We start from the raw sequence: 14601 nt of genomic DNA on the forward strand, positions 1-14601 counted from the left end.
ATAAATAAATGTGACATGTAAAGGTGTATTTATATATCTACCAATTGCACTGCAAAACCATCCCCAGCTCATAGATCAACCAGTCTTCCAAAATACTACTGTGATGCACTTAAAATCTGCAACTCTGCAGGAAGGTGACCTCAATGTACCTTCCTTGAATTTGCAGAATTGTGTACAAGAACACAAACCGTTTATATAGGATTGTAGCCTTTTTTAAATGCTAAAAAGGTCCCCATGATTTGCTTTAAGACATACACTCAAAACTTTATTAAAAACATTTTTCAAAAATAGTTTCATAAAGCTAGACGCATCAGCAAGCCTCGATTGAGGGGTGGAAAATGAATTGTATATCTTTAAACCGCAGAAGTTAAGCCTTTTTTTTGTTGTTAGCTAACAATGGAAACTTTTTTTTTAAGTGTTTCCCTCCCTCGTCTTGCCAAGCAATAGAAAAAAAAAAAAGAAGAAAAGAAAAACTTGTTCCGCTGAGTTCAACCCCAGACAGGCTCACAACTTCCTTCCTGCTTTCCTCCCCCAAGCCTCCGCCTTTCTCCCTCCTCCCTCCTCCACACCCCCCCAACTTTTCTTTCTTTTTTTTTTTTTTAATCGTACACTGAACAAACACTGAAGTAGCCCGGAGCAGACACTGACAGGGGCAGTATCTCCACGGCCGAAAAGGGCGTGCAGGGCCGGCTTTGCGTCGCCACTGCCGGGAACGCCGGGCCCCTGAACCGAAGAGCTTTCCCTCTCTCTTTCGCACTCCTCTTTTTTGTCTTCCATAGCTTGTGAGAAAATAATTTCTGAGCATTTTTACTTTTAAAGCCATCTCGTCCCTACGAGGTCTGCGCCTCTGGGCACGTAGTCTACACAGGACCTGAGAATCTGATAACTGCAGGTAAGTTTGGCGGCCTTTTAATGGCTCTCGCCTCTGAACAACCCTCTTTTCCCTCACTTTCTGCTCTGGAGCGAATCTCGGCGTTCCTGGTTCCAAAACAGGGCAAAGGGGTGGGCTGGGGAGGGGGGAAGGGGGCTTGACTTTGGAGGGTGACGTGGAGTGGCGGTGGGGAGAAAATAGGGACAGACGAGGTCCCCGCATTTCTCCTACCCGCCTTCCGGGCCGCTCACTCCGCGCCGCCTCCCCCAGCGCGCTCCAGGAGTCCCCAGGCTGGGGTCTCGGGGCGGCTCTGCTGGCGCCGGGCGAGGCTGCCCCGGATGCGGAGAAGCCCTGCGCTCCGCGGCGCTGCCCTGGGGTGTTAGAGCGCTGGCTCCAGGGAGGTTTGCAGACCCAGAGGCTCTGTGCACCTAGGGCTGCTGCCCGGCTGCAGCCATGCACGCCCCAAGTTCCTCCGAGTGGGCGCGGGTCCGGGAGCCCGCAGGGGCAGCCGCGTCCTCGGCAACAGGGCGCTCCGAGAGCGGACTCGCTCCGCGCGCGTGCGCGCGTATACACACACGCGTGCACACACACACACTCACAGACACCCCTCCATAGGGAACGACGGCAGGGGGGCAGCAAGTACTGGTTCCGGTAAAGAGAACGTGTAGAACCTCGGTGCGCCCACACTCACAAAACACTTGTCTAGGGATAGACGACAAGGCCAGCGCTGAAAAATGCTTCGGCTGCGGCCCCGCCGCCCGCCCAGGCCTTCGTAGGCCGAGAGACAGCCCCAAGGCTAGGGTCAGGAAGGTAAACGGCGGGCACGCGGGCGCCCTCCCAGATCCGGGCGCTGGCAACGGCTGGGGGAAGGCAGGTCCCGCTCAGGTTCCCTCCGAGCCGTTCGGTCTCTGATGCCCCGAGAGGGTGGAGCAGGGAGACCCTGAAGCCCAGGGCGAGGGCTGCCGGGTTTCCCTGGATAGCCAATGTTTGCTCAGGCTGGGGAGACCCGGAGACGGTGGCTGGGGTGTCAGCTCGGGAGAGCTGAGTCAGCCGCGCCCCGCACACAGCATACTTAGGAGCCAAGGACTTGGACTTCGCTTCTCGCCGGTCCGCGAGACGAGTGTTAGGATTGGGATTTGAAGGGACCTCATAAAGCGCATCGCAGCCTGGGGCGGGGTGGGGGGCGGGGAAGCACACCCGTAACCGCGCTGGCGACCGAGGCAGCCGGGGCATGCCCTCGCCGAGCCTCGCCGTCCCCATAGGTGAGATGTCCGGTGGCGCTGGGTCCCGGATAGATTGTGTTCCCGGGGCTCCCTCTGGGTTCTGCAGGCGACCCCCAACCACCCCGCGCCCTCCAGGGTCCTGACTTTTCTCCTTGTATCTCCACAGCCGCACGGTTGTTTATGGAGCTTTGGGCGGGGGCTGAGCCCGCGGTCGTGCCCCCAGCCCGCCGCCCAGGCCATGCTGCCCCATCTGCGCGCGGACCCGCGGCTGCCGGGCCTCCGGGGCTGAGCCGGGAGCGCCGGGAGGAGGAGGCGCCGGCGGCAGAGCAGGAGCGGGAGCCGCGGCGGCGGGCAGCGCGGGACCCAGTACTATGGCTGTGTACTGCTATGCGCTCAACAGCCTGGTGATCATGAATAGCGCCAACGAGATGAAGAGCGGCGGCGGCCCGGGACCCAGTGGCAGCGAGACGCCCCCGCCCCCGGGGAAGGCCGTGCTGAGCCCCGGCAGCGTTTTCAGCCCCGGGAGAGGCGCCTCTTTCCTCTTCCCCCCAGCCGAGTCGCTGTCGCCCGAGGAGCCCCGGAGCCCCGGGGGCTGGCGGAGCGGCCGGCGCAGGCTGAATAGTAGCAGCGGCAGTGGCAGTGGCAGCGGCAGCAGCGGCAGCAGCGTGAGCAGCCCAAGTTGGGCTGGTCGCCTGCGAGGGGACGGGCAGCAGGTGGTGGCAGCCGGTACCCTCTCCCCGCCGGAGCCGGAGGAGGCCAAGAGGAAGCCGCGGATCCTGCAGCGCGAGTTGCAGAACGTGCAGGTGAACCAGAAAGTGGGCATGTTTGAGGCGCACATCCAGGCACAGAGCTCCGCCATTCAAGCGCCCCGCAGCCCGCGTTTGGGCAGGGCTCGCTCGCCCTCCCCGTGCCCCTTCCGCAGCAGCAGTCAGCCCCCTGGAAGGGTCCTGGTGCAGGGCGCCCGGAGCGAGGAACGGAGGACAAAGTCCTGGGGGGAGCAATGTCCAGAGACTTCAGGAACCGACTCCGGGAGGAAAGGAGGGCCCAGCCTATGCCCCTCGCAGGTGAAGGAAGGAATGCCACCTCTTCCCGGCCGGGCTGCCCCTACAGAATCAGAGGCCCAGGGTCCATCCGCTTTTGTAAGGATGGAGAAGGGTATTCCTGCCAGTCCCCGCTGTGGCTCACCCACAACTATGGAAATTGACAAAAGGGGCTTTCCTACCCCGGGAACTCGGAGCTGCCTAGCTCCCTCATCGGGGTTGGTCGGAGCTAGCTTAACGATGGCCACAGAAGTGGCAGCGAGAGCTACATCCACTGGGCCACACCGTCCACAGGATCTTGCCCTCACTGAGCTGTCTGGGAGAGCCCGTGAGCTTGAGGACCCGCAGTCCCCAGAGGCCCTGGTGGAGAGGCAGGGGCAGTTTCTGGGCAGTGAGACAAGCCCAGCCCCAGAAAGGGGCGGGCCCAGCGATGGAGAACCCCCTGGGAAGATGGGGAAAGGAAATCTGCCCTGTGGCATGCCGGGCTCTGGGGCGCCTGAAGTGGGCAAAAGGCCAGAGGAGACGACTGTGAGCGTGCAAAGCTCAGAGTCCTCTGATGCCCTGAGCTGGTCCAGGCTGCCCAGAGCCCTGGCCTCCGTAGGCCCTGAGGAGGACCGAAGTGGGGCCCCCGTGGGCGGGGGGTTTTGGCAGCTCTCCGACAGACTGGAGGGAGGGTCCCCAACGCTGGGCTTGCTTGGGGGCAGCCCCTCAGCACAGCCGGGGACCGGGAATGTGGAGGCGGGAATTCCTTCTGGCAGAATGCTGGAGCCTTTGCCCTGTTGGGACGCTGCAAAAGATCTGAAAGAACGTCAGTGCCCTCCTGGGGACAGGGTGGGTGTGCAGCCTGGGAGCTCCAGGATTTGGCAGGGCACCATGGAGGAAGCCGGTTTGGCTTGGACGCGTGGCACAGGGGTGCAGTCAGAGGGGACTTGGGAAAGCCAGCGGCAGGACAGTGATGCCCACCCAAGTCCTGAGCTGCTACCCCAAGATCAGGACAAGCCTTTCCTGAGGGAGGTCTGCAGCCCCAGCAACATACCTGCCGTCATCATTACAGACATGGGCACCCAGGAGGATGGGGCCTTGGAGGAGACGCAGGGAAGCCCTCGGGGCAACCTGCCCCTGAGGAAACTGTCCTCTTCCTCGGCCTCCTCCACGGGCTTCTCCTCATCCTACGAAGACTCAGAGGAGGACATCTCCAGTGACCCTGAGCGCACCCTGGACCCCAACTCAGCCTTCCTGCATACCCTGGACCAGCAGAAACCTAGAGTGGTAAGTCTTGCTCTGAGATTTGCCCAGAACTCATGCTGATTTCAGCAGACTTTTGATGCCCTATGCATCCCTTTTTCTTATTTTCTACAGAGTCATGAAAACTCAGACCAGGGCCCTGGGACAGTCACAGTGAATAATTCTGTCCAGGTGTGTTTGCTGATGTGGAAGCAGAGGCACTGACCATGCACTTTAGCTTGGACAGTGAATCTGAGTCTTTCTACTATTTCCATGCACATCTTAAAAAAGTTTTAAAAGTATTTCATGTAGGTCACCACGCTTCTTGGGAAAATAATATGCATAAACGTCACCAAAAACTTCTGGACTAATCCCCAAAGATAGTGAACTGAGCTACTGAGTGTACTTTTTGTCTGATCAGGTGAAACACTTAACTCTGTGTTTCATTCAGGCCAAAGAAAATTGACAAGGATATCATCAAATTAAGTTAGCCTCTACTAATAAGCCAGGAAAATGAGTGATGTGAGTCTATGACAGGACCCTGAAACCTGTAGATGTGGTTGTGGCCAGTCAACTGGGTGAGGAATCACTGAGCCTCAGTAAGTTAAGCCAGGCCATTGCAATGTTTGTGTGGTCAGTGTAACCAAGGTGCAGTTTGATGCATGAATTAAATGAAAACCATAGTTTGAGCTAAGCAGATGGTTTCTTCAGTATCATAGGCACCTGGGTGTTATCTCCGGAGTAGGTACCTCCTAATGGATGTACATGTCAGTTGGTACAGGTTGACATTTCAGGTATGTTTTCACATGCCTCTGGTTTGGGTCATCACACTGACATCTTGTTCTGGTTATGGCAGTAGACAGGAGTTTATTTCTATTACATGGTTAATCGAACTTGTAGGCTGCTTTTACTCTTAGGAGGATCAGAGTATCTTACAGAAGACATAGGAGTTGAAGCTAGCACTTCTGAAAAGGTCTGGGCTTTCTCTTAGCTTTTCCAGAGAGCATGTGGAATTTCCTAGTTCAGCGTGCCAGGGGTGGTTATGCTATATTGGGGGAAAGTCTGCATTTTATTATAGTAGGTAGCCTTCCGATTTCATCTTGAATATCAAATACTCTTCACTGTACCTCAGTAACTTTCTTCACCACGACTGGAGCTTTATGTTTCTACTCTGCATTCTTCACTAAGGTATTTTGGACCACAAAACATACTCCTCTCTCATTCCCTATTTACAAATCACAGTCTGGATTTTTGAAGACCAGGCATTCCTTTTCATGAAACTCTGCTTTTTTCTGATGATCTGGAGGCAAATGTGTATGCAAAATCGCCCCAATCAGCCTGGCATTTTGTGGCTAGGACAGGGCCCCTGGGCATTATGCACCTGCTGTCAGGCATAGGCACACCACCTTTAGAGGGGGAAACGGTCCACCTGGAAGGGGATGGTGGTCAAGGGCAGGTGGGAAGTACTGCTTTCTGAAGGCATGGCCCAGATTTCTCTTTCTGCTCAGCAGTTAGAGGCCTACTGAATAAGAGATGGTCCCCCGTCCCATCCCTCCCAGTTGCTTTTGAACTCCTGAAGCATAGCTGGAACAGCCAAAGTCACTTTAACTTGTTCCCTGACTGTCCATTCACCCTTTCTAGTGGTAGATTAGCAACTTCTATTGGCTGGTTGTCAAAACAGTTTGTGTCCCGATGTTTGAAAAGGACTCTTGTCTAGAAGAGAATTAACGGGGAGATCAATAACGACAGGTGACTTTTTTTTTCATTTGCCAGAAGGATGCCATTTGAGAAACCAGAGGGTTAAGTGGTGTTTTTAAGTTAGTGAACATATCCAGAGGTAGAAATGAGGCCAGCCTGTTGTCCGGTCTACCTCCCACCTTTAAACAGGTTTTCAGACACCCGCAGAGCAGAGCCAGGGAAAAATCCCCTGCCGGCTTTGCTCTCTGAATCACATGAGACTGGTGGGAAGTGGAGTGTGTGTGTGTGTGTGTGTGTGTGTGTGTGTGTGTGTGTGTAGGGGGGTAAGGGTGGGTAACCAACTGGAAATTATGGGATCCTAGGGACTTTTGAGCTTTGGTTGAGTGCTTGCATGATAAGCAAAGTTTTCTTCTTGTACAGATTGTTACCCTGGAGCCTTATCTGTGACACCCAAACATCAGCTCATTGGGTCAAAAATCACTTGATTACCTGTGATAGATATTTTGTCTACAGAAGGCCAGACATCTTGATGGAGTGAGTCTTTTGGCTGGGCCTTTCTGTGTTTAATAGATACAAGCCACACCAGTTCTGTCTGAGGTTCTACCAAACTGATGTAGCATTCTCTTTTCTGGACTTTGCTGTGTCTGTCCAGCTACTGCACAACGCTATAGGTGCACACTCTCATGCTTGCTCATGCTTGCTTACACTCGCCCTCACACATGCTCACACTCACCCTCCTATGCTCACACAGGTCTGAAATGGCATGTTCAGCGTTCCAGTCACATAACCAACCCCTGGCCTTCAGACCCACACTAGACACAGATTTTTTCTGTGCTGCCCTACCTTCCCACAGAGTTAAGCCTTTCGGGCCTTCTGTGGCACGTTCTTCATCCTTGCTGAGGAATGAGTGTGTATGATTTGGCGTGCAGGCAGGGGGTGACAGTATATCTGCTTAGTAGGGATCAGACACTTGGAATTTGCTCAGAAATAGTTGCATTACACACCCAGCGTGCAATGGCTGAAATTCAGGCACATTCATGCTTACTGTTCTCTGACATCTGAACAAAATCAAATTGCACTGAGCAAGGATGGTGCTCAATCTTTTGTTCTTTCTGACAACTAAAAATTAACCAGCGGTTGTTTACTTCCCTATATAATTCTGTTTAAGAGAATCTGGACCATTGAGACACCAGGCTTAAAATGTTGCATTAAGATATAAAAGTACCTTACTTTAAAAATAGATTTTTATTGATTTATTTCAAAATTGTTCTGTCAATTATATGTACAAACAAAAAAAACAAAAAAAGAAGGCTGGGCACGGTGGCTCATGCCTGTAATCCCAGCACTTTGGGAGGCCAAGGTGGGTGGATCACTTGAGATCAGGAGTTCGAGACCAGCCTGGCCAACATGGTGAAACCCTGTCTCTACTAAAAATACAAAAATTAGCTGGTGTGTGGCGTGGTCGCGGGCGCCTGTAATCCCAGCTACTTGGGAGGCTGAGGCAGGAGAATCGCTTGAACCCTGGAGGTAGAGGTTGCAATGAGGCGAGATTGTACCACTGCACTGCAGCCTGGGCGACAGAGTGAGACTCCGTTTCAAAAGAAAACAAAAAACAAAAATCAAAAACAAAAAACACTGGCCTAATTACCTGGGGAATGTATAAAGAAGTGTAATACAAAACCCTTGGCTTCATGGTGCTTACTGTTTTTTAAAGGCCATTGGAATTTTGTTTCCTTAGCCTTTTTTTTTTTTTGATGTTGACTAGTTTTGTTGTTGTTGTTTTTTTTTTTTTTTCTGAGTGAAAAACGAACTCATACACATAGTAAAAAATCCAAACAGTTTAACATGGTTTTATGTGGTTTTGAAAAGTGTGTAAAAATTTTAGTTCGGGGTAAACCAAACTAAAATTTAAAAGCCTTGAGGGGCACTTTAAAAAATGCATCTGTTGGTGAATACTTTTAAGTGGAAAATTCTTTTCTAGATGAGAATGTTGAAAGCTCAGATTTATGGGGTTATGAGCTCAGGTTGCATATGCTGTTTTCTGAAGATGGGGTACCCTTCTTCTCTCAGGTACATGGAGAGGATCTTTCTGGCAAGGGCTCAGCAGCTTTGAGATCTGGGAGGACCCCGAGTCATTTATGTTGGGTTCCGGGTATGACTCTGATCTGTTTGGGGATGAGGAAATAAACACTCAGAAAGTCAAAGGGAACCAAGGACACACTCATGGGCTCTGCTTCTCTAGCTTAGTTTTCTCCTCTGAAAATGTGGGTATTGTATGGGAATGATCTCATGGGGTCATCTAGTTCTGTCTGTGACTATGTAATTGAAGACATCTGATGTAAAACCTAGTGTTTGTATTAGGGTATCAGGAAATGCGACAAGACTTCTTAGGTGTGGGTTTCTGGCACTGAGGCCAAAACTGGGCACTTTTACTTTTGTGATTTTGCTTGAGACCAATTGATTGATCTGCCTATCTTTTATCTCTTCGCCATAAGAAAGGCTCTTTGTAATTTCACACTGAAAAAGTATCATCAAAATAAATCATCAGTACAATACCTAAGATTATCATTAATAATTAGTCTGGTGGTAGAGACAGCTAGTAGGATGCCAGAACATTAACCTGAACAGTAAAAGATTCATTCTGTTTAAAAACAAAAAGCAGGGCATTGTCCCCCCTCAGATACTGAAGTCTAGAAACTGAGGCCTTGCCCACCCAGAGCCAAAACATCACTTCAAAGACCTTGTCTTATCAAAGATAAAAGTATTCAGCCAGCTTAAAACCTTTTCAAGTAAAGGTGAGGTATACAGACAAAGAGAGATTGATTCTAAGCATTGCTACTTATCATGCAAATGCTTAGACTTTGCAAAACATACAGCTCAAGACTTACCCGCCTTTAGGTACTACAAGAAAACATTAAACCAGTCAGTTGGTGTTTTTAGAGAAATATATTTCAGGTGTTACATAAGTCATTTTCAGAATTTTTGTTTTTAAGTGCTGAATTGCTACAGAGTCACTTTTCTGATTTTGTTGGCACATACCTGTTAAATGCAGTTCCAGATTAGATTAGTACTGGCTAGTTTATTTATATTCCTAGGAGTATTGATAACATTGTTTAGGCTTATTTTATTTTGTCAGGTTTCAGTTTAGTTATCTAAAGGTAGAATTTTAAGGTATTTAATGGAAAGAATTTTATATCTTGGTGGAAACTACAGACTTTGGATAATCAGGAGGTGATTCAGAATTAACTTGGGAACTCTTCTAAAGTGTGTTGTGATCGCAGCATCAGTGTAGAAGGTTCTGTGGATTTTGGTGGGAGAGGAGACCTTGGGATCATAGGTTTATGCACGTGGTACTCTCAACTCCATGACAAGAAGGCCTTGCCGTGATTTTTCTTTTCCTCATTGGCTAGAATTGGCATTGTGAAAGATGTATTTTTCAGCCCTCAGGGGAGCTCATTGTTAACAAAAGTCACACCAAACCCAACTATGAACTCTTTGGTAATTTGAAAAGTGGAGTGGCAGCTGCCTGTTTGGGATTTTGTATTACCAGTTCTAAGATGGTTGCCCTTCCTGTGTTAACTTACCAAACCAAGTGACGCATGTGCTACAGGCAGTCCCAAACAACATGGAGCAGAAACAATCAGCATCTCCTTCAGACCCATGGGTCCGGTCCGTGGAGGGCTACCTTGGTGATCTGGAAGAATCTGCTGACCTGGTCCGTTGACCTTGTAGTCAAATTTGACTTGCTAAAGTTCTGCCAGACAGCTCTTCATTTTCTCACTGGGCCCCCTTCATTCACCCCAACTTTCTGGTGAAGACAGCAGCCCTGATCCATTTTTCCAGGAGTAAACTATTATCTTAAATACAGTTCAAGTCTCCTTGGTTGAAAGACACCGTAAATATATATGATCTCATTAGGAAGTTAGGCCTCTGTGCTTGCTATTAAAAAATAACAAAAACTAGGCCGGGTGTGGTGGCTCACGCCTGTAATCCCAGCACTTTGGGAGGCTGAGGTGGATGGATCACCTGAGGTCAGGAGTTCGAAACCAGGCTAGCCAACATGGTGAAACCTCGTCTACTAAAAATACTAAATCTACTAAAAATACAAAAATTAGCCAGGCGTGGTGGCACGCACTTGTAATCCCAGCTACTCAGGAGGCTGAGACAGGAGAACCACTTGAACCCAAGAGTTGGAGGTTGCAGTGAGCCGAGATTGCGCCATTGCACTCCAGCCTGGGTGACAGAGCAAGACTCTGTCTCAAAAAAACAAACAAAAAAAAAAAACCAAAAACTTTTCGATAGCTTCCATGATTAACAGTATCGAAATCTGGGTCTGGGACAGGCTTTAGAGCTCATTTCCTTTTTTTTTTTTTGAGATGTAGTCTCGCTGTGTCGCCAGGCTGGAGTGCAGTGGCATGATCTTGGCTCACTGCAACCTCTGCCTCCTGGACTCAAGCAATTCTCCTGCCTCAGCCTCCCAAGTAGCTGGGACTACAGGCGCATGCCACCATGCCCGGCTAATTTTTGTATTTTTAGTAGAACTGGGTTTTCACCATGTTGGCCAGGATGGTCTCGATCTCTTGACCTTGTGATACTCCCACCTCGGCCTCCCAAAGTGCTGGGATTACAGGTGTGAGCCACCGCGCCCGGCCTCATTTCCTTTAATATCCACATTTTACAGAGGAGGAAAGCAAGGGTGGAAAATAGTCAATACCATTACAGGACCCATGGTTACACCCTTCTTTTCAACTAACAAACTTCCTCAGTGGATAAGCTCCTTACTCGCCTTTGCAGATCCACCTCAGCTTTGAACACAGTACATGCTTTTAAAGCATTTGTTAAAGGAATGGGTGAATGAATGAAGGAGAGAAAAAAAATCCCTGCTGCATTATCTACCCATAGAAGAAATATAGAACCATCTGGAGGGTGAAGAACAAAGAAAGGGAATCAAGCCCTGGGAATGCAAGTTTGTTGCTTATTCCTGTGACTGCTGCCACAGGGATAAGAGTGCTAGGCTTGGGTTTAGGAGACTTGGGTGAAATTCCAGTCTACACATGGTCAGCAAGCTCTCTGAAAAATGGGGAGAGTAAGTGTGACCTCATGGAGTGGTGAACGTTCAATTATGTCATGTTTATAAAAGTGCCTAGCACTGTACCTGGTACATAGTAGGGGTGTAGTAGTAGTGGTTTCCTTTTGTTCAGTTGCAGGGTTGGGGATTACTTTAAGGCATAGACTCAAAGCGATAGGAATGAATGGAATGAATTGCTTGGTCAGCAGAAGTGCACACTGTACACCGGCCTCAAGGGACAAGGTCAACCATGACACACGTTTGCAAAGTGTTTGTGCAGGGAAGACCACTCTGATGTTTCTTACTTAAAGGCAGGGTCTTCCAGCTTTGTCTGATAAGGAATGACTTGTTACAATCATTTCACAGGCAAGCCAGCACTCAGGCTTTTGACTAACTTGTCTGGCGTGTTTCTCAACAATTCCATGAAGAATTCACTGTTAGAAATCTGATCTTTTCTCCTCTGTTGAGCTTTACTTGGGCATTTTATTGATTTGATATCACTTAATAGAAACCCATTCAACAAAAGGTATCTCTTGAGGCCACTAGTCAATACAGCATTTTTTATTTCCTGAGATTTTTTTACTTCTATTTTGCCCCACATCAGCTGGTAAGTTTTATAAGTAAGCAAAAAGTAGGAGCTATAGACAATAAGGAAGCAGAATGAACCTCTGCAATTCATATTTATGTATGATTTCACTTGGAGTGGGAGGAGATGTTTTTTTTCCCATCTTTGAATAAGTAGAAAAACATCTCACGTAACCTGGGGTGGTGGTGATGAATTTTCAGCTAAAGGGAATCCTTCCTCGTGAAGCTCACTGCTATCCTGTTAATCTAGCATTTTACTTTTGTGGTAAGATTCTGGGTGGAAAGGGAAAATGAAATGATACAGCATCTCAAACATAGGCATCAAGATTATTTCCGTTGACCTGGTGACCAAGATTAGGGTTTGCCTAACTCAGAGATGATAATATGTATTAATGATGCAGGGTAAGGACCGGCCCTTGGCCAAGGAGAACTCTTCTGAAGGGGTGGGCCATTTGCTCACATTTGTAAAGTTGGTCTCAGGGCGTTGAGCGGTGGGGGTGCAAATGAGGTGCTTTTACCTCTGGCTTTTGGGGCAATGACAGCAGTTTTCTTTCTTGGCCCTTCTAAAGGGTTCTCTGCCTTCTGTCCCCCTCCCTGCCCCCATCCCTTAAAGGAGAACGAATAAACTGATTTTACTGTTTTCCAAGAAGAAGCCATAACACATTTTATATTGCCAGTGCTTAATATTTTCATGAACTACAGGGAGTGTTCAGCCTGCCACGAGACGGATTTGGTTCCCTGGTGACTGGCCATCTACCCAGCTCAATCTGCAATCTCTCTTGGTATGCTGCCGAGTTGGTGGGACCTGGGCAATTACAAGGGAGGTCACTGCACCCCCAGGCAGTTCCCAGCAAGTGTTTTTTCCAATTTCACTGACATTCTTTCCGGGCTCAACTCAATTTGTTTTCATCTTCTCTATGGCAATTGATGACTGACTGTGTAATTCAGCAGGATCTCCTGTGAAGTGCTTCTTCCCCAGTTGAATAGGAGCTGGTGTTTGTCTAAGCCTCTGCTTATGCATGAGGTATAATGCTTTTTATATGTTATATAATGCTCTTACACGTTAGCTATCTGAATGATAGATTTAATAAAATACACCTCATAATCTTATGGGGAAAGGATGCCGGCTGGTGTAGAGAGGAACTTGGGAATATCACTTCTGTAATCCTTATCTAACCTGAATCTGTTAGCAGGAAACTGAAAAAGCCTGTGTATGACAATGAGATAAACAATTTTAATCTCTTAACAATGTCAAGTGGAAAATCTAACTACCTGCCAGTAGCTTAAGAAATGGCTAAGAGATTTTGTTGGGCACAAATAATCCTGAGACCCAGATTGCTGAGCCAAGGGTAGGAAAATTGGTTGCTGTGTGTTACAGTTGGGAAGTGAGAAGGTCACTGTTCGAGAAACTAGTAAAAAAACCTTACAGATTAAACATTCTCCAGTGTAGGGGACATTTTGAATGTGTTATAATTGATATTTTAGTCTATATGCGGCTGCTGAACCCTTTTACTTTTACAAAAAAAAAAAAAACTTTATTGAATTTGAGACAGAGTCTCTCTGTCGCCCAGGCTGGAGTGCAGTTGTGTGATCACGGCTCACTGCAGCCTCGATCTCTCTAGCTCAAGAGATCCTCATACCTCAACCTCCCGAGTAGCTGGGACTACAGGCTCGTACCATCATGCCTGGCTAATTTTTTATTTTTTAGTAGAGACATCTCTTGCTATGTTGCCCAGGCTGGTCTCGAATTCCTGAGCTCAAGCGATCCTTCCACCTTGGCCTCCCAAAGTGTTGGGATTACAGCTGGGAGCCACTGAGCCTGGCCTTCTCTTTTTCTTAACCTTTCTCCTTCATCATCATCATAGTCATCACAGCATTAAACACTCATTAATATTGACCATCTGGCTAATTGCAAGTAGTTGAGGAGATTCGAGGCCTCCTCTGAGAATGTTTTTTGTGCTTTACAAGTGAACGTGCTTGAAAGACTTGTGACTCTCAGATCCAGCACTTGACCTCATTGGGCCTCTTTGGACTTGGGTATCCTCAATCTGTAAAATGGGTATATTGATAGTCTTCCTACCTCATGTGGTCTTTGTGAGTCCAAATGAGACGTGTATACAGTCATTTGAGGAGAGTGAAGTGTTTCCTGCCTAAATGAGTTTTTAATTATGAGTATGATGACTTTGCTTTTAAGTTTTTACAAAAAGAGGATGGACAAAGGCAAGCACTCACTCATGAAGAGTATTTTGACCTTGTTGCTTGAAGAGAAATTGCTAAGGACTATGTTAAAAACAATCTTTGCTTCCACAGCAGAGCCAGTTCTGAGGTGGACGGAGCAGTGAGGTCGGGTTGGGATGAGGAGACATTCTGGATAACGCCCCGGTTTCACTTCAGCCGCAGCGTTGTCTCCTCTTGCCTGTGTGACCATCTTGGCCATTGTAGACTGTGGACGCAGCCTCCTCCGGCTGTGGTTTGCCCACTCGTCAGTGGGCATGCAGATGTAACAGACACCAGGGAAGGCTGCAGCGAGCAAGGAGGAGGCCCCAAAGCAGGGGTCTCCAAAGCAGGGGTCTCATGCTCCCTGAACAGGGCTGCCGGCTGCTGAATCATGACAGGGAGACTGCACTGCCTCTAGAGTTTGAGGGTACTTAATGGGTGCATGGACTTTTCCAGTACCATGTAGTGGTTTTCTCTTTTGTGTCATGGAAAGTGAAAGAGGGGAATTCAGCAAAGTCTTGAGCTTTTAATGCAGATATTACATTCAGCAGATATATACTGGGTGCCTCTTCTGTATGGCCAGGCCCTGGGCTAGGTCTGGCAACCACTGCCACCTTTCTCACAGAGCTGGATCTCCCTTCGGGTGGCTGCCCACTTTTAGAAGTGCACTTTGCA

The 14601-nt window shown here is 48.6% G+C and overlaps 1 protein-coding gene across 2 annotated transcripts in view; it reads left to right on the top strand.

The window, feature by feature from the left end:
• The first annotated feature begins 611 nt into the window (after positions 1 to 611).
• The window catches only part of ITPKB (inositol-trisphosphate 3-kinase B), a 107533-nt gene continuing 93543 nt past the window's right edge, over positions 612 to 14601 (top strand). Inside the window, exons 1-2 of one of the 2 annotated variants that reach the window (XM_003275105.3) lie at positions 612 to 892; positions 2261 to 4403. In XM_003275105.3, coding sequence (XP_003275153.2) covers positions 2466 to 4403 — 1938 coding nt within the window. In that variant the 5' untranslated portion in view covers positions 612 to 892; positions 2261 to 2465. Of the gene's footprint in view, positions 893 to 1885; positions 2134 to 2260; positions 4404 to 14601 lie in introns of those variants that run through there. The other variant, XM_030812790.1, reaches the window with a different exon arrangement.

Source organism: Nomascus leucogenys, chromosome 5 (assembly GCF_006542625.1).
Source record: "Nomascus leucogenys isolate Asia chromosome 5, Asia_NLE_v1, whole genome shotgun sequence".
NCBI classification, from domain to species: domain Eukaryota; kingdom Metazoa; phylum Chordata; class Mammalia; order Primates; family Hylobatidae; genus Nomascus; species Nomascus leucogenys.